At 34.4% G+C, this 18,767-nt stretch overlaps 2 protein-coding genes across 6 annotated transcripts in view; both read left to right on the top strand.

Moving 5' to 3' along the window:
- The window catches only part of LOC111377109 (E3 ubiquitin protein ligase RIN2-like), an 18,746-nt gene extending 4,437 nt beyond the window's left edge, over positions 1–14,309 (top strand). Inside the window, exons 1-14 of one of the 5 annotated variants that reach the window (XM_023000161.1) lie at positions 5,088–5,306; positions 7,059–7,484; positions 7,589–7,666; positions 8,751–8,837; positions 8,930–9,051; positions 10,084–10,180; positions 10,268–10,373; positions 11,883–12,058; positions 12,191–12,328; positions 12,410–12,477; positions 12,570–12,787; positions 12,864–12,873; positions 13,506–13,839; positions 13,974–14,309. In XM_023000161.1, the coding sequence (XP_022855929.1) occupies positions 7,245–7,484; positions 7,589–7,666; positions 8,751–8,837; positions 8,930–9,051; positions 10,084–10,180; positions 10,268–10,373; positions 11,883–12,058; positions 12,191–12,328; positions 12,410–12,477; positions 12,570–12,787; positions 12,864–12,873; positions 13,506–13,839; positions 13,974–14,030 (1,731 nt within the window). In that variant the 5' untranslated portion in view covers positions 5,088–5,306; positions 7,059–7,244 and the 3' untranslated portion in view covers positions 14,031–14,309. Of the gene's footprint in view, positions 1–5,087; positions 5,307–6,061; positions 6,122–7,058; positions 7,485–7,588; positions 7,667–8,750; positions 8,838–8,929; positions 9,052–10,083; positions 10,181–10,267; positions 10,374–11,882; positions 12,059–12,190; positions 12,329–12,409; positions 12,478–12,569; positions 12,798–12,863; positions 12,874–13,505; positions 13,840–13,973 lie in introns of those variants that run through there. The other 4 variants (XM_023000160.1, XM_023000159.1, XM_023000157.1 and 1 more) reach the window with 4 other exon arrangements.
- A 3,352-nt stretch (positions 14,310–17,661) lies between these two features.
- On the top strand, positions 17,662–18,343 carry LOC111377110 (14 kDa proline-rich protein DC2.15-like). The gene has a single exon (XM_023000163.1). The coding sequence runs from the start codon at positions 17,736–17,738 to the stop codon at positions 18,138–18,140; it is 405 nt and encodes a 134-aa protein (XP_022855931.1). The 5' UTR covers positions 17,662–17,735; the 3' UTR covers positions 18,141–18,343.
- The last annotated feature ends 424 nt before the right edge of the window (positions 18,344–18,767 follow it).

Here is an 18,767-nt window from a genome sequence, read left to right as displayed (position 1 = left end):
TTTTTGCATAAACTTTAAGCCTCATATTTATTAACATACGTGCTTCATATCAAATCTACTGATCTTTTTCACATTTGTTGAATACCATGACAATTTAATCACGTTCTTCAAGCAATCATGGGATAAGGACTCTCACTTAGTTGCTTTCTTGATTATTGCCCACCTGAGGGGTGTCGAAGACGACTGTAAGGCCTTAGCACATATCAATCCCATACAATTGCTAGATGTAAGTTCACAGTATGTAGAGAGATTTATGATATTCATACATAGCGAAAAATTGCTCCCCCCACGGGATAAGATACACTGAGACGCAAAATATAAATCGACAGATCCTAAAACCGTAATAACTGAACCCTTTGGAGAAAGATTTGGCTCCACATAGGTATATTAGGCTCCAGGATCTCTTAGTCCATCCATAGTAACATAAACCAGGTAAACCACTTTGAATTTCTAAATAATTTTCCATCGGAACAACTTTCCTTTAATTAATTACTTATATATCAAGATTACAAAAAAAAAAAAAAAAATACAGAAATTCTATGTCGATTCTTCTGGCGATCATTGAATCGAATTACAAAGGGGGAAAAGAAAGAAAAAGAAAGAAGAGGAGGAATTGAGTGAGGGAACACCTGTAATCATCGAAATGCCGAGGGTAATACTCAGACGGTGTCGTCTCCAGGTTTCTTGGGCTTGCGGTATTTTTCTTCAACTTTTTTTGCAGAAAAAAGGGCCTCATTTACAACCTTCTTGATGTTGGGAACATTATAATTTTGGGCTATGTAAATTCCAAATATTGTTCCAGATATGAATGCGAAGCTACTCCTTATAATTCCCATCACTCTGTATACTCTCCTTCTTGTGTAGAACAAAATAAAACAAAAGAAAAGAAAGATTAGGGTTTTCTCTGAATTTATTGGAGTTTGTTATTTTAAAAGGATTGCAGAGTTTCTGGAAGCTTCAGCGTATTGCCTCCGTGCGCCGCGGCGGTCTTGCAGAAACACTGTGTGATTGCAAGAATGAAAACTTTCACTTTCGACTCCCCGTTTGGCTCCAGAAAATGGATGGAAAATAGTATTTTTTTTGAAAAATAAATGATTAAAAAAAAGAAAAAATTTTCAATTTACGTATAATATTATTTTATATAAAATTGTGTGGTTGAAAATAAAAGAGAAAACTAGAATGGAATTTAATGGGGATCAAACGGAGACATTAAAAAGTTTACTGTTACGTGAATTTTTATTTCTAAGCCTCTATTTGAAAAATATTTTTAGGAAATTAAAATTTATTTCTACTATTCAATTAAATTTTAATTAAAAGAAATATTCGAAATAATTACTCATTAACTTATACGCATAGGGTCCATAGAATGTAAGGAAAAAAAAGAATAATATTATTTACAATCGCTCACTATCGTAGTTGCCATACGTAATATACGTATGACGATTAGTAATTTGATGTATAACATAATAAAAATACTATCACATTAGTGCATTCAATCACTAACCGTCACATATATATCACGCGAGGCGACTATGATAATAAACGATTGCGAATAACATTACTAAAAGAAAAATATTGAAGAAATAAATAAATATTAAATACGAAAAGATATTTTTCTATGAAAATCTTCCAAAATTTTGCTAGTGATTCAAAACTTTTTATGAGAATATGAATTTATACATTCTACTTAAAAATTAGCACGTGGAGATGAGAGATTTTATAAAAGTCATTGATATTTTGAATACCCCACGCATGTTGCGGTGACACTAAATTAAAGCGTTCATAAAATGAGTAATTAATCCAAAAGTATTGACAGTTTTCACGTCGCGACAGTGTGCAGAGTTCGATTCCCCGCAAGGTGGAATTGGCTTTGTTGCAAGCGAGAGTTACCATATGGGTTAACAGCCTTGGTCTATCCATATGCTCCCCACCCTGACTCCTGGGAGGCACATCCTGCGATTTACCTCCTTCACGATGGCTCAGGGCAGGGTCGGTGGGGGCCCCTAAGGTTGGGGTTCAACCTTTTTTTTTTTTAGTTACTCACTCTCTTCATTTAGAAATCTTCAATAGGTATATATTGCTTCTTTTTGTTACTCCACATGGCAAGCAGGAGCTTTTATGGAAAGCTACTCTGGGGACTAGGCACTAATCCAGAGTGTCTGCTTAGGATGATGAAAGTTATGTGCTTTCTACAGAAGTGACTGCTTTCAGATGAAAGTAAAACCAAACTAATTGAGAAAAGAAAGAGAAGAAATAAAAAAATAAAATCATAGGTGATACTTACTGCATCCAATTGTCATGTACGATCATCTAAAGCATATGAACTCTTTCCTAATAAGTACATTCCATTTCAGACAATTCGATCATAAAGATTGGTCCGACTTAGGAAACTCTCTTTAAAACAAAGCATGTAGTAACGAATCAGAATCATTTAAAGATGAATCTTTCTTTTCTCAAGAAAATGAAAAATAGAAAAGTCCATAAACGTCCGAACTAACCCTAACTTGAGCACAATAAATAAATAAAGCTAGCAGACCTAATAAGTGTAGGCACAAAAGATTGGTTCTATACAACTCTTTTTTCAATGAAATGGAAAAAAAAAGTGATTTTTGTTATGTAAAAGAATGAAAACTAATACCATAATTGAATTAATCAAGATCAAAATTGTTTATCAAAGTGCTTCTTATTGCTCTTTAACTTAAGAGTAAAACACGATCATTTCGTTCCATTTTTCAGTAAAATAGTGAAGGATATTTTGCCCTTTTTAGTAGAGATTAAAATTAGATTTTTAGTAAATTTTGATAAAAGTTGATTAAATGTGTAGTTGAAAAGTTGCAAATGTTATGAAATGTGCGTTAAAATTAATTGTTAACTTTGATTTTGATTTTAATCAGATTATTCAGCGATACCAAATAGGGGACCTTTTGTAATGAAAGTGAAGTAGCCATCTTGCTTAGCTTTCATTTTACACGGGTGTGGGCGTTAGCCACTCTCTATTTTTTGGCGCCAATTAAAACAATTGAATTGTTACATTGATAAACAAATAAACTGTTGACCTCGCGAAATGGACCTTACGTGTGGCCAATTGATAGCCACTCCATGTAATCCTTCCTGCGCACAATAATGAACTGTCAAAAGCACACGGTCGAAATCAATTGAGGTGGTGGCGGTCGCATACACTCTGATGGTCAAATCAGTGATTGGTGGTCGGAACAGTGCTCGAATTGTGCAAGAGAATGGGAAAGAGAATAAATATTTCTTGAGTGTGGAGAGATAAGTTGAAAGATTTTCATTACTTTTGTCTCTTGCCAAACATTGAGTATTTATAGTTGAGGAGCACCCTTGGATGTGAGACACGTGTATGCATTTGACGGTGTGAGGCGTTCGCTCGTAGGCGTCAATCAGCCGCGTCTAAAGTGGACGGGTAATTAATTCTTCTGAGTTGAGTTGACATAAAGTTGATATGTCACTTCAATTAGACACGTGGAGATGTCACATCAATTAATACATGGGGATAGAGGATCCTGACACAGATATTCTGAAACTGGTGCGGAGGTATTTGTTAAGGGAGCACCTCGGAGTGTCCAACGCTTCAATGCCAGAGGGCACTTCGATCGCTTCAATAGATTTAGTTTGTGATACATGTGCCTTGCAATTCGTCAAGTTGGAGTTCGATCGAGGTTAACATCGCTTCTGAAACACTTCAAGGGACACGTGGCGTCGCGTAGAGGAGTGGACCTGATGTGTCGAAGTGGTTTGTTGAGGAGGGCGTAACATAAACAATCAATCAAAAGAGGACCGCTTCACTCCATTATAAGATGTATTACAATTTAATCCAATTCAGCAACGTCGTCAACACTTTGGCCAGTTCTTGCCAAGCACTGAACTAATAGGAAGTGCGGCATTGCATAATTCTTGTGTTTTTTGCACTTGACTTGGTGGACAATTGACCTTAAGAATTTTAGCAACTCCCAATTTATTAACAACCAAATATAGGGACTGAGAGTATGAATCATTGGTTTATTATCAAAAGAAAAAGAAAAAAAAAACACTATAATTCCAAGCCCAAAATGACATAATCAAATAATTGTTTAGCCAATGATTGAGTTCAAGTGCACTAAATAAATTGAGGAACTAAGGATGTTTCCAATAATCACAGTTGCTTCTGCTGAAGCAATTGTAGCAACTCGAGTATGACTCTACATGGTTGTGAAAATCTCAAATTGGATGTGCGCTTAGTAAGGTTACTAACCCCTACTAGTTAAAGCATACATATGAGGGTGCCTACCGTACAATCATATGGGAAGTGCATCCTGCACACATACTAACATAGGATCTTTCCTACCGCTACCTACTAGTGAATCGAATTAGGTAAGGAAAGAAATGTCGGTGTTGCAATTCCTTCCATCCCAATAAATCATGTTATCCGTGATTTGATGATTCTATTTTCCATGATGCAGGTCGACTGAAATTCCAATAGTCAAGTCATTGTCTCTGTCTTTACGCAAGCTATAAGAAGTTAAGCCCTTAAACCAATTTAGTTTGATAGGACCATGTAAAAATGCTAACTTTAGTTTTTCGAACATCGTTAAAACGTGTTCTCAAAATCTCTATATCTACAACTGTAGTAATAGGGGGGTATGATTTGATAATACGCCATTTTGATAACTAGTTTATGCTAGACCAACATGTTTATTTGGAGAACCGATAAATACTTCTACAAAAAAATTTTGTGATAAAAGCATTTTTCTTTTAGAAAGAGGGAGAGGTATTGTTTCATAATCTACCAGTGTTCATGAGTTTCAAGTCCTCCATCCCAAATTTCATCTTTGCGGCCATCTAATTTATCGGTACTTTCAAATAAAATCTCATACTTAACTTACTTTTACTGATGATTTGATAATCTTGAAATATGAAGACGTCTTAAACTTTTATAAAGTCTTGATTTAATGATCCATAACTTTTAAAGATTGAGAAGTCTATATTGAATATTGAATTCTAATACAATCAAACTTTATATTTTTTCTAAAACTCTAAATTGAAACCATTTTCATAGACAATAGAATTACAATTTAACTAGAAAAATGATTTTTTATAAGCATAAATATGATGTTTATCAAATTAAGACTAATAAAGGCGTATTACCATCTCCATGAAGATAAATCTTTGATATTTTTATTCACCCATATAAACTTAACCGATTTTAGTCGTTACTGCCTTTCCCGCAAAAATTGTCATATCTAGCGTAAAAGAGAGAGGTTACAGATTATTTAATTCGATCGCCTTCAAATCCGCCTGAATAATTTGTAAGATCATCACTACTTTTATGTATTCCGTCCAATTCGCATGTATTTACATGTATGTGTATAGATATATGCTTGATCGAATTTTTGAGTGATGCATTTTCAAACTGTATTCAATTCGATCGCCTGTTTTTTCTTCTTTTTTTTTTTTTTTTTTTTTTTTTTTTTGCTTTTTTCCTAATAAAAAGTTCTGGTTTCTCTTCCGTATTTTGGTTTTTCTGGTTGTTTAATTCGGTATTGAATTGGGGGTTCCCCCCTTTTGATACTTTAGGGCTTTTACTTTCGTTGAATAAAATACATCGGATAAAAATTTAATCTTTTCCATTTAGATGCGTTTATTTTTTTTTATATGTCCACAATTCTCATGGTTAATTATCTACTTAATTTTAGGGCCAGATTAGTGTTTTTATATAGGAATAAGATATTATTGACTTCACTGTGTATGATATGGTGGCATTTGTCTCTCAAATTCTCAGAATGAGTATGTCGATACTTACGGAAGTTCGTTTTTAGCGTCGAAGTTATTTTCAGGCTATAAGATATATGAAAGTTGTTGACCTGTATATCAATTATAGAATATATGTATAGTTCAAGTTTTGCATCAGATATTCAGTCTTCTTTTATTCATATATTTTTAATTCAGAGAGTTAAGAGTCGAATATCACACGTATTTACATGTTTTAATGTATGGAGCTTCATTCTAGTATGATTCCCAGCTGGTGCTTCCCATGGGTTAAAGTGTATTTTATATATGACAGGTGTAAAGTTGGGAATGAGTTGCTTTTTTTTCTCTGGATACTCATTGAGTTTATATGGATGTAAGTGAGATTGGAAGACTTGTTGACAGTAGATGTAGTGATGCATGACGAAAACATGAAGAATAATAAAAGGATCTTGTTCATAATACACGAACGGGTGTTATTTGAATTTTGCTTGAATAGACATGAGAAACACTGAAATTCATTAGAGAACGAAAAAAACAGAAATATTATTATTCAAAAATGACTCTGTGATTTTCAAACGCTTAACACATATTTATACAATCAAAACGAAACCTTAAATCGGTAGACAAATTTAAATAGAACTAGGAAACTGAAATATGGCAAAAATACCCCTAAACTAACTCAAAATATGAAAAGGTTAAAACAACCCCTAAATGATGGAATTTGACCACGAAAGTTTGACGATGTTGGCCAAGTCCCCCTGGTAGAACTACAGTAAACTAAAAAATGACACTGTAAGGTCCGTCCCTTCCTCCATTCCTTGGGAATGTGGGCTGGGAGGGCTCACAAGTTCTAACTCCTTCGTTTGTGCCCCTTCCGGCTTGTACTTGTTCAAGTAGATTTTACACTCGAACTAAAAGTTATACGCACTTTTGTAGTCCCTTCTAATTTCTCCTCTTTTTCAACTGGTTTATGATTTTCGCTTCTGACTGTTCCACATCATGTAGGATGCAAACGGTGCATAATATTCTGAAACCATCTCTAGAATGAAAATTTGAGAGTTTTGCTTCCCCCAAATTAATGTTATCTTTGTTGCTATTGGGTTAGAAGAATCCAATGTAGTCAATTTTCCATCCTTTTCCTAACCTATTTGTTGTTCCACTTCAAAAATATAAAAAGTAAAAATAAAAATAAATAAATAAAATAAACGACTCTTAATGAAAGCAACAATTTGTTTTTGTGCTTTGTAAAGATATTTGGCCTATTTATGGTTTTGTCTGGGTTCTAATAATGAACTATCTTGCTTGTGTAGGATCTATTGTTGCAGCCTTCGTTGATTTTATGGGACTGTTTTGAAGCTGGATAAACAAGCTGTAGTCTATGTTCTATCCTAATGATAATATTTTATGAGTGCTTACGTGCAAAAAATGTTATGCTAATTTTCTTCTCATGAAAATCTTGAAACTTGGTTTTGGTGCAAATATCGTTTTTGTTTTCCATGGGATTGAAGTTATTGTCAATTTCGGCGGGATGCACCATTTTAAACCTTGTAGGCCTACATTATTGGAAGCAAATGTCACTTGAGAATTATAAACCAGACGGTTTGATTGTTGAAGATCTTATTAATTCCGATAGAGCAAGCCATTCCTTGGAGCTGCTTTTGAGTTTATTCTCTACTCCTGCATTGGTGGCCAGTTTTGCACTTAATGTATTTATTTTTATAATTTTATGTCTCAAGGTATGTTTTTCCAACATATTTTGATTGATTTTTTTTCTGGAAATCAAATGCATTATCATTCTGAAACTGGTCTAAATTATACTCGATAATCTGAATATATGCAGATGATATTCTTTTCAGAGTTGTACTCCTCTGAAATTCGAAAATTATTAGAACGCCTCATTAACTACATCATCTACAAGGTAAGGCATCACTATATTCTGATTTTGTTCATTTTTTGTTGCATTTTAGTTTTTCGAGTTTTATTTACTTAGGTTTTTTCTTGTACTTATTGATGGTGACAGAGACCTCATTTAAGTCTTCTTTTTCTTTTCCCTCTCTCCTTTTATTTATTTATTTATTTATTATTTTTATTTATTTATTTATTTTTAACGTGCTGACAACTATTTGTCTATGATTGTGAGATTTTATTTTGTCAAACTTGGCTTCAATTATTTTTCTTATTTCCTTCAGAAAATACTGAGAACTCATGTTACTATGGGGATGATTGACATGCTGTTTGTTACACTTTCAGTAGATTGAAATAGAATGTTACTTTGTCACCCAAGAATTGAGGAATTATAATATAAAAAGGTGTTTTCAATTCTTTGTCAGACATGAATTATCAATTCTGGAGTTCATTTGAGGTTTGTAAACTGTAGTGAGCTACGAAATTTCTGCACCTACATTGTGTGTGTCCTGTAGAATTCTGTAAGTGAATCAAAATGAAAATCTCACAGCAGCTACAATTGTGCTCTGGGGTAATTGAGGATACTATCTTCAGGGTCATGGTTTTGACAAGCCACTTGTGGACACAAAAGTAGCCTGTGAAAGCTGAAAGAATGTTCTTTTTCTTTATATGTTGTCAACTTGTCATGTTTGGCTTTGATTACTTGCAAAATGGTTTGTTGACAACCATTGGTTACCGATATTTTATGAAGCTGCAAACTTGACGATTGTGCCAGAAGTTTTTAGAGATCTTGGTGAATACTTCTGTTTGCATAGGATTACCAATTCCTTTTTCTTTTTTCCCCCTCTTTGGGTGGGGGTGGGTGGGTGCCTTTCCCATGGCAAATATAGGAGCATCTACAAATTTTGGTGGGATTGGGTTCTTTTTTTTTTTTTTTTTTTTTGTTTATGCATGTTTTTTTTTCTTTTTTTTGGGGTGATAGTAAAACGGAAATACATTGAATGCCATGTTAAATTGATTGAAGTATATGAAGAAAAATGGAAACAAATTATACACGTCTCTCTCTCTGATGGTGACTGATTAATGAGTGGATGCAGGGAATATTTCTTCCGTTAGTGGTTCCGCCAACAATATTTCAAATAGGCTTGTGGTCAACTTGGTTGGGTGTGGTTTGTTTCTTAAAGGTATTCAACTATTCACAAAAATATACAAAGCAGTTGATATTGTTGGATGCATGAGATAGCTTATTATGAAATAAGATCTCCTTATTGTGCAGATGTTTCAAGCTCTAGCTAGGGATCGACTTGAGCGTTTGAATGCTTCTCCTTCTGCAACTCCATGGACATACTTCCGTGCATATTCTGCACTGTTGCTGGTTTTCTCTGTTGACTTGCTTTGGTATTTTACAATACCTTTTATATTGCACTTATGGCTTGAAATCCACTTTGATCCTAAGCTGAAGAATAAGAATATTGTTGGAGGAGTAATATTTTGGAATGTATCTGCTACTCAAGCAACGCTTGAGGATTATAAGTTAGTCCAAATAGACAAAAACAAAAATATTTCATATGAGAAGTGGATTTCACCCTTTGACGTCTTCTTCACATATGTTTTACTTATTGGAAAAACTGGTAATTATTTATCGCACAAAAGAGTTATATTGTAAATACCCTGGCGGCAATGGGTCAGTGGTCTTATATCCCTGGTGTTGCTGTACCATGGTTTTCAAGGGAGAATGAAGTTAGTCCCCCTGGGAGTCATTTTTAACCTTCTTTGGACCTGTCGACATCGTGAGAACCAGTAATGCCTAAGGAAAATTTTCAGTAATGCTATACGAATTTAAAGCCAAACCTGCCTGAAAATTCTTTTCTTCCTTTCATTCTTTTGTGGGTGGAATACATTTCCCTGCTAGCTAATGATGTTCCCTTGGTTTGCCTGACACATTCCTTCAAGATGCCTTACTTTATTGCTGGGCATTGTATTTGCACTCCTCATATTAGAAGCCTAATTGTGCAATGATCCAGATTTGCAGTGAATCGTAGCCAACTTTACACCTGAAGCTTATTGGAGAGAGAGAGAGACTATATTTATGTTTCTATATTGATTGTTGTTTTGTAATGACAAGGTAAATGATAGACCAATTAACGTAATGCTGCAATACGGACATTTATTAGAATAAGACAGTACCAGTTTTTATGGTTGGTGCATAGAGGTACATTAATTAATAATCTGTAGCATACTTGTTTAGTATGTCACCTACTGATTTCCCTAATTTCTGGCAATTAATGTTATTAACTTTTGGACAAAGTTATTCATATATGATATTATTTGACCATTAACCTTTTCAAATTAACATTCACATGACTATATATTTGCTTGTTTGTATTGTTGTCTTGATTGTCTTAAACTATATTTGATGTGTTATTGTAGGATGTGGCTATGTTTTACCATATACAGTGCAACAAGTTTATCAGTGTCTTTGTTGTTATTTTTTGAGCCTTCTAGCATTGCTTTCGAGACACTACAGGTAGCATTCAGGTCGATTAGTAGAATGTATGGCGTTATTGAATGGAAATAACCAATTTGTTGACTGTTTTCTAATTTTTATCTATAGGCCATGGTGGTTCATGGATTTCAGTTGCTCGAGATATGGGTGCATCACTCTGCAGGAGATATTGCAAATTTCCGGTTATCTAAAATCTTCGATATATCCCCTGCAGGTAGGTCTAAGTCTTTATTTATACCTGTGTAATTGTTGTTGTTGTTGTTCTTTTTTTATTGCGGATTTCACAATCCATTGTTCTGTTGTCATCAAAGACTTTGCACCAACTTTGGCGTTGATATTTTTCTCTGGTTTAAGTGTTGTTTCTTTGCAGACAAATTTGTCTCGGTAAAGCATGATATGTTTTAATTAGATAGACCTATGTTGCTTGGACTTGGTTATGGTTGTTGGGTTCGGGTATAAATCTAGAAGTAGGAAATTTTTTCTTCTAAAACTTGGGATAATGGGATACAACTAAAAATGATCCAAAATTTTGAACACGGGTACGTGGATGTGTCTTCCAAACATAAAATATTATAAACTAATAATTTTAGATATATATTTTAGGGAGTGTAAAATTAAATTGGCTTAGTGAGTACTTACTATAAACTATTTTACATAGGGAAAGTCCTCACTTTTGATTGTGAAAAATCTTGATCCCCTTTTCCCACTGGCCGTGTATAGGCCACATTTCATAAATGTTATATGCCAGTCAACAATCACTCCGTTGCTGTTATTTCGAGAGAGCTAATCACTTCTGCTGATCATCGCCTTTCAAGAGCCCAAAGATGCTACATTGGATCAAAGAAAGCTGCCTCTTCTGTTTAAGTTGTATCACTTTTTTCCTCGATAGCAAGCCATACCAATTCTTCATGCCTTCTACATCTTGATTTTATGGCTCAAATCAATTATATTGCTTTAAAAATATTGAGCCTACTCTTCATTTTCCTTTAACCTCTGCTTCCTCCCTTGGCGATCTTTCTTCCATTTTTGTGTCATGACCACTTCTAAATTGAAGTATCCAACATGGATCCACACCCAATATCCATACTCATGTCGTATTGTGTTGATATGTGTACACCATCCAAAATAGAGTATGAGCATCTTAGAGATAGACAAGGTATCTCACATTTTAGCATGAATCTTGGTTGATCTAATAGTGAAAGCATGTTGCTTATCAAAATGTGAGATTTATTTAAAAATGCCAACAAAATTTCTCTAATGGTTTAGCTTTCTTCAAATGACGCCAAATTAGGGGAAAAAACGTAATCCTAATATAATTTTGGTTTTGATCTTATTCTTCTTTAAGACTTTGAGGTCTTTGAATGAATTTTACATTTGATAAGTTTTACTTTCAGAATTCAGAGTATGCTTTTATTTACTTGGTTAATGTGCAGTTATTTTGACAGGTGATTTGAGTTGTAGGCTTTGGGAATAAATACATGGTCAATTTTATTCCATTTGACGCAAAATGGTTAACCCAAATTATAACTCAAACAACAACTCCCATGTTACAGTGACAATACCTGATGTTACGACTATTCTATGTTTTCTCGTTCATATTTTCTTTTCCACAGAGAAAAAATACCTTGTCACAAGTCTTCTATGAATTTTTTTGGTCCCCTTCTTATGAATTTAAATTTATACTGATAAGAGAGCTTATATTATTCAGTTATTATGTTCTAAGGTAGCACTATTACTATAGGTTCGTTGTGGGAGTGGAAAGGCATCCTTATCCGGAATTTGGGGTTTTTCCTGGACATGATGACACTGCTGATGTCCATTGCTCATTATCTTCATATTTGGTTGCTCCATGGCATGGCATTTCATCTTGTGGATGCTGTCCTTTTCCTGAACATCCGGGTAAATGTTTCTCTCTAATCGCTACTGCAATTATAATTTTTTCTATCCTGCTTGATCTTTTTGTTACAGTTGTTAATGTTCTGCTTTGCCACTGTTGGTCTGTTATGTTGATTCACATTTTTTTGTGCTTAGGCCCTTTTAAGTGCATGCGTAAAACGTGCCAAAAGTTTCATCAAATTGCGGATGGCTTTGGGGACCCTTCATGGGGCACTTCCTGATGCTACACATGAGGAGCTCCGAGTATATGATGATGAGTGTGCTATTTGTAGGGTAAATTTGACTCGCCTTTACTTCCCCATCTGATTTCATTTTTTCCCATCTTTAAGCATGTTAAATATTGGGAAATGACAGGAACCAATGGCGAAAGCTAAGAAGCTGTCTTGTAATCATCTTTTTCATCTTGCATGCTTGAGATCTTGGTATGTATATTTTATAATAATTTCCCAAAATGCTTGTTTACTGTCATGTGGTCAGGAGGATAGAATCTAATTCTTTATGACATCACTGACAGGTTAGATCAAGGTTTAACTGAGAACTATTCTTGCCCCACTTGTCGGAAGCCACTTTTCATGGACCAACCCGAAAATGGGGTAAGCCCCCGTGCAGCAGAAATTTCAAGAGATGAGCAGCTTGCACGTGAAATGAGTGCTGTACTTGAGAGGCCAAATCTTCCTGGCCATAACCTGCCCTTTGGAGCATTACCTAACCAGCCACAGAATTTGGAAAATGGTGATCAAAGGTCTTCTCTTTTTTCTCTTAATGCTTGAGTTACTAACTGGTATTAGATAACAGAATTTGGAAAATGGTGATCAAAGGTCTTCTCTTTTTTCTCTTAATGCTTGAGTTACTAACTGGTATTAGATATGGTTTTCCTAATATAATTTTATCTGATGTTAAGTTGTAAGAACATTACTTCTCTGGAATGATTTGCAGTGACTGAGGACTTCAAATTATAAGAAAGCCAATAGATGCCTCAATTGTAGAATTCATAACCTTCCATATTATATTGGTTGGAATATTTAAATCAATTGCAAATACATATCGTCTTATTTTCATCTGATATAACTTAGTTTAAAATTGAATATTCTCTTAAATGTAATGAGACGCTGAAAGGTTAAATGCTGAGCTTAGCTTTGGCAATAACTTATTGTTGTTTGTGTAATAATCTTATTTGGTAGTACATAGCTAACTTAAGTTGCCCTCTGAAAAGCTTCTAATGCTTCAACAAAGGAAATGTCAATTGCCTCGAGTAGTTCTATGTGCTTGATAGCTATCTTGTCCCCTCTGCCATGCCGAAATGGTGATGAAGTTAGTTATTGTCCACCATTGCTTGTGCATCTCTCTTTTTTGTTGTACTAAAAACTCTTTTGGCCCCCTTCTTTTCAATTTAAGACTCAAAACTCATTACTTTTCTTTATTCTTTTCCTTTTGTATTTTTCCATAATAGGAGGACTGGAATTGAATCAAGATGGTTGGGTTTAGATGGAGCAGGCCCATCTGGATTTGGTCGTGTTCAGATGGTAATGAGGCAACTTGCAGCCGTGGGAGAGACTGCCCTTGAAGATGCTGCATGGGGATTGTTTCCTCCAAATCCTTCTCAAGCTGGTACATCCAGGACAGGAACTCCTCCTCCGGGTCCTCTGCGGTATCCCGGAGGTTCTGGTGGTTTAAGTATGAGGTCACCGTCACATGCACTGAATGATGATATAGCAAATATACTCATCATGGCTGAAACAGTTCGGGAAGTGCTGCCCCACATACCTGATGATTTAATCTTTCAGGTAAAATTTTAATTCTTTCTGAGTGAAGGATACTTCTTGTCTTATGTGAAAATTTCATGATTAAAGTTAACAAAAAGTTTAGTTCATGTTTTTATCAAATCCCAGTCTGATATTTGATGTACGGGAACTTGCAGGATCTACAACAGACGAATTCTGTGATGGTCACTGTGAATAATCTTTTGCAGATGTGATTTTTAGCTATTTTTTTGTTCCTTTCCTCCAAGTCCTTGATAATGGAAGGCTATAACTGCTGCAGGCTTGCGACGCATGAAATCGGCTTATTTGCACCTTGTTGTGCTTTGTATTATAAGCGTTCTTTTGTTCTTGTTGTGTTTAATACTATAAGCGTTCTTTTGTTTATATACAAGGGGCTTAGTAAAACCATTTCTTCAGGGAAAATGTGCAAATATCACTCTTGTAAGGAAATAAATACATTCTCTTTAAATGGATACTTGTTAGTTAAGATCTTACCGCAGTACTGTTTCTGTCAATTTGGGATTGAAATTGTCTTTGGTTCCTTGTTGCTTAAACAGATGGTGACATTGGCCCTTTTTCATAATTGTCCAAATAATGTTATTCAGCACCACTATTGTTAAAATATCGGTTTAGGTGACACTTTTGGGATATTAAATGAAAGGTAGAATGTGTCACTTGTACTACTTTTTATCGAGCCAATCACATAGAATCACTTAGACTAATGTAGTATCAGTAATTTTCGGTAGCATTATTCTAACGGTCTTGGTGTTGTGCATCGTAGGACCTACTTTAATTGAGTAGCTAGCAGAAATTTTCATGGCCAACTTGCTCAGTACACATTGGGCTGTCTCACGTGAACTAATGATTGTGATCAGGTTAATTTAGGGGGGGCGGGGGGGGGAACGGGAACTAATGATTGTGATCAGGTTAATTTAGGGGGGGAAAAAATCTCGATCTATCCCATGAGTTCTATTAATTTTTTTTATTATTCATTGCACAGTGTTCGGAAAAAATTTCATGGGTAAAACATCGTCAAATTCAAAGTGGACTTAAAGACGTTCGGATTATCGATCGCATAATGATCTTATTATTTATTATCGATCGAATTAAACCTGACAATTTATTTGAAAAGAGCTTAAAAAGTAATAGGGATTGATTGTTTTCTATTCTAATTTCTAAATTAAAATGAAGCTTAATTATTGGTTAATCAGTTGACACACATGATTTTAGAGATCAAAGCGATAGAAACGAATGTTAGGACACAATTTCACATTAAATCTCTCACTTAATTTATCGGACAAATTCATGGCAAGTATTCTTTCTGAAATAATTGAAAACCTTTCGGGCAAATTAAATTTTACCTAATTAAGAAAACCCACTATAGTTCTAAGTGAATTTTATCTCATTTAAATGCATTCATCAACCAAAAAATTTATATAACGATCATAATCTTCAAGAGTATATATCCATCTTCTAGAAAAATTATCGATTTTTAATTTTTAATTTTTTTTTTTGGGTCTAAACTAGTACATATATCAGTTAAAAAATAGGTCAGAAAATAAAATGAATAGAGCACAATAATAATAAAAAATTAAAATAAACACATCAATAAATGAAATCAAGGATTGGCTTAAAGGTACATCTCTTGTCCTACCTATAAATTTATCAGGAAACCATTATAATCAAACGAGAAAATACAAGTTACATCATCGGGATTTTAAAGAAAAAGTAGAGAACTTCAATAACAATGTTTGCCAAGGTTGAAATCTTCTTCTTCAATGAATTCCTCAAAATCCAGCCCATTGCTTTGTATTTTTCTCCAAAGTTAAATCTCTAATAATTTCAAAATCGTCAACCCTAATAATGAATGAAAAGTCATATTTATAGTATTCTAATCCCATAAAATTCCGTTTGTCAAAATTCGTTCAAACTCGTCTAGTTGTCATTCCTACTCTAAATTTAATGGACAAACTTTTTAGTTGGCCGAATCTCGTGTGACACCATAATTAGATATGGACTGTGCTACAATCTTATTTCTTATGTAGATGGCCAGAACTTGGTGCCAAACAAAAATGTTGCACATTCTACATTAATCAATAAACAAGAAGACCTCATAGAATTGGATTGTCTCGTCTGCGATCACACCGTAATTATTTTTAGATGTCAAAAATTAAAATATTTAATATAGTTCTTGTTTGATGGGAATTCAAATTATATTTTTTAGTATATTTTGATCAAAGTTGATAAAATGTGTGAGCGATATTGCTTTTAAGATCCAAAAGCCAATTTTGAATTCATTTGTTTAATTTTATAAAAGTGCTTCTTTTAGTTACAAATATAGGAGTTGTCGAAATACGATTTCCTCTAAAAGTTCTTCCGAAAGAGGAAGCTTTTTTTTTTAGAAATTAATTTTCAAACATCAATTAAAAACTCTTCTATGTGAAGTAAAAGTAAACATAGAAACATTGCCAAATATACCCTTAGGTATATTCATTAGATGGTAGTTTGTAAGTTAAGCAATGCATGTATAGGAAACATGGTTTTAGTCAATTAATCCATGATCAATTGAAACAAACAAAAGCAAACAACCCTTATATTATTATTTATTAACAAAATTAAGTGAGATTTGATGTGGAAGCTGGTAGTCAAAGATAATTAATTAGTCAATTACTTTTGCTTAGTTGAGAGGCAAACCTTTTTTTTGCTCTGTAATGATCAAGCACCCGTGACTTGTTTTTTATTTTTTAAAATCCCCGTGAGTAGATTTTATGGGCTCCCTTAGTTCTTCGTGCACACGTGAAGATATTGGTACTAATAAGCTTACAACTTAAATAATTATAATTACCAACTGCTTAAAAGTATTTCATGACAGAGAAAAAAATTAACAAAGTAGAGTATTAGTAATAGGGCATGTCTGCTAAGCTCGAGTTTCATTTTTCCGAGTGAAAAACTAATTTTCGAATAGTAGTCGATAAAATAGTTCTTTTGTAGCCAAACATATTCCAAATATAAATCATAACGTAGAAATATCCAAATTAACCTTCACGGAAGTCCATTTCCATACCACAAAGTACTCGCGAAATTTTTTCACAAAAAAGCTAGGTTAGCGTGAGCAACCTACATATAATCTCGATATGATCATCTTATGATGAGTGTTTTTTATGAGTGGGATAATCCGTGCTTAAAATTCATGGGCTTTCATGTAATTGAAGCTATAGCAAGAGTTAATTCATGGCGGATTGGCTAAGTTTATTTGCTTTAAAGAACTAATTATGTTAGGGTAGCTCTCGAAAAATCCAAGCAAAAAACATTTTCTTGTGCATGCTAGAATACACATCGGAATATTCGATCAAAAAAGGGGGAAAAAAAAAAGATTGTAATAAATGAAGAGTCAAAAACACTAAGTGGTTCCCTACTTTATCGCGTTGTTTAAAAATGGTTTATGTTATCTGACTGGAGCTATGATGTCCGACCTAGACATGTTTGTCATTGTCCCATATAGAGAGATTTGATTGGTTGGAGAGTTTGATAGTGGCATGACTATACGTTTGCCCTTTAGGCTATCATTATCCTCTTGTGGTGTTGTCGTACTACGTCGGCGCATAATGATGATGTTTCTAGATGACCTGCATTAGTCTTTCCTCCCAAATATGTTCTTTTGTCCATTTCAAAGCGATCCCACAAGTGATCCAACGTGAAAAGTTCAGATGGCCACGCAACTCATGCACTGAATTATATATCCTAAATCTAGCCTATAGGTTTCGGCTGAAAAAATAGTAATTTTATAAGTGTTTATCTGTTCAATTTTGGACATTTCCTTCATCTAATTCTACTATAAAAAGGCCTGCTTTACACCTTCATCTTCAAACCACCTTTTTAACAAAAATATTTGATCCAAAACAAGCTCTGAGAACTGGAAAATGGGTTCACAAACTCCAGCCAAAGCCACCCTTTTTCTTGCAATGAACCTTCTCTGCTTTGTTTTAACCACCGCGTGTGGAGGAGGAACCTGCGGTAACCCTTCACCACCGGCAACCGGTGGTGGACCTGGTGGTGGTCAGTCGGCAACTTGTCCTAGGGATGCCTTAAAACTAGGCGTCTGCGCCAATCTATTAGGAGGATTAGTGGGAGTGGTGGTTGGCAGCCCTCCCACCATCCCTTGCTGCACCTTGCTGGCGGGATTGGCCGACCTCGAGGCGGCTGTTTGCCTTTGCACCGCCATTAGAGCCAACGTGCTAGGAATCAATCTGAATATCCCAATTTCTCTCAGCCTACTTCTCAATGTGTGTGGAAGGACTCCTCCTACTGGCTTCACTTGTGCTTGATTCACCAATCTTCTCTTAATTTCTACAAATGAGACATATAATCTCATAATCTTGCAATGTCTTAAATTAAAAAAGAAAATTGTGTTATGTTGTACTTGTCTTGTGTTTTATTTACATGTAATTGGAGTTGTGCTCTTGATTACCATTCCTCTCAAAATATAAATAAATATATCGGCCACTGAATTGAGGGCCACTTTTATATAGATTCTAGACTATTAAGATAAAATTACTTTTTGAATTATGCTACATGTACAGAGAAGTGCAAGGACATGCCAATGTTAAGACACAAGTGTCTCCCTGGACATGTACTGATCAAGATTCCCTGTACATATAGCCTTATTTTTAATTTTTTTTTGCATACACAGTTTTTGGAAACTCGAAAAAGGTTTCCTATTTTCTTTTACTTTTTCAATATTTTTATAAAATTTGCAAGTTTCAATTAAAAATAAAGTTAATTAATTGCAAACTTCAACTAAAAAAATAATTTAATCACAAGCAATAATAACCCTTGTGCTACAAAATTGAATGACTAGTGGTTAGTGTTTAAAATAACTTTTAGTTAAATTTGAAATTTATCAAACTTTCTGTTCCCCAAACTCTTTCCCTTCTTTGGATCAAGCCAGGCCT

This window comes from Olea europaea, unplaced genomic scaffold (assembly GCF_002742605.1).
Source record: "Olea europaea var. sylvestris unplaced genomic scaffold, O_europaea_v1 scaffold1606, whole genome shotgun sequence".
Lineage (NCBI taxonomy): Eukaryota > Viridiplantae > Streptophyta > Magnoliopsida > Lamiales > Oleaceae > Olea > Olea europaea.
Note: the sequence above shows the minus strand (reverse complement) of the source record. Positions and strands in the feature narration are given on the sequence as shown.

What these genes read in the sequence shown, in the direction of transcription:
- LOC111377110 (XM_023000163.1), top strand. Translation starts at nt 17,736, where the DNA reads ATGGGTTCACAAACTCCAGCCAAAGCCACCCTTTTTCTTGCAATGAAC.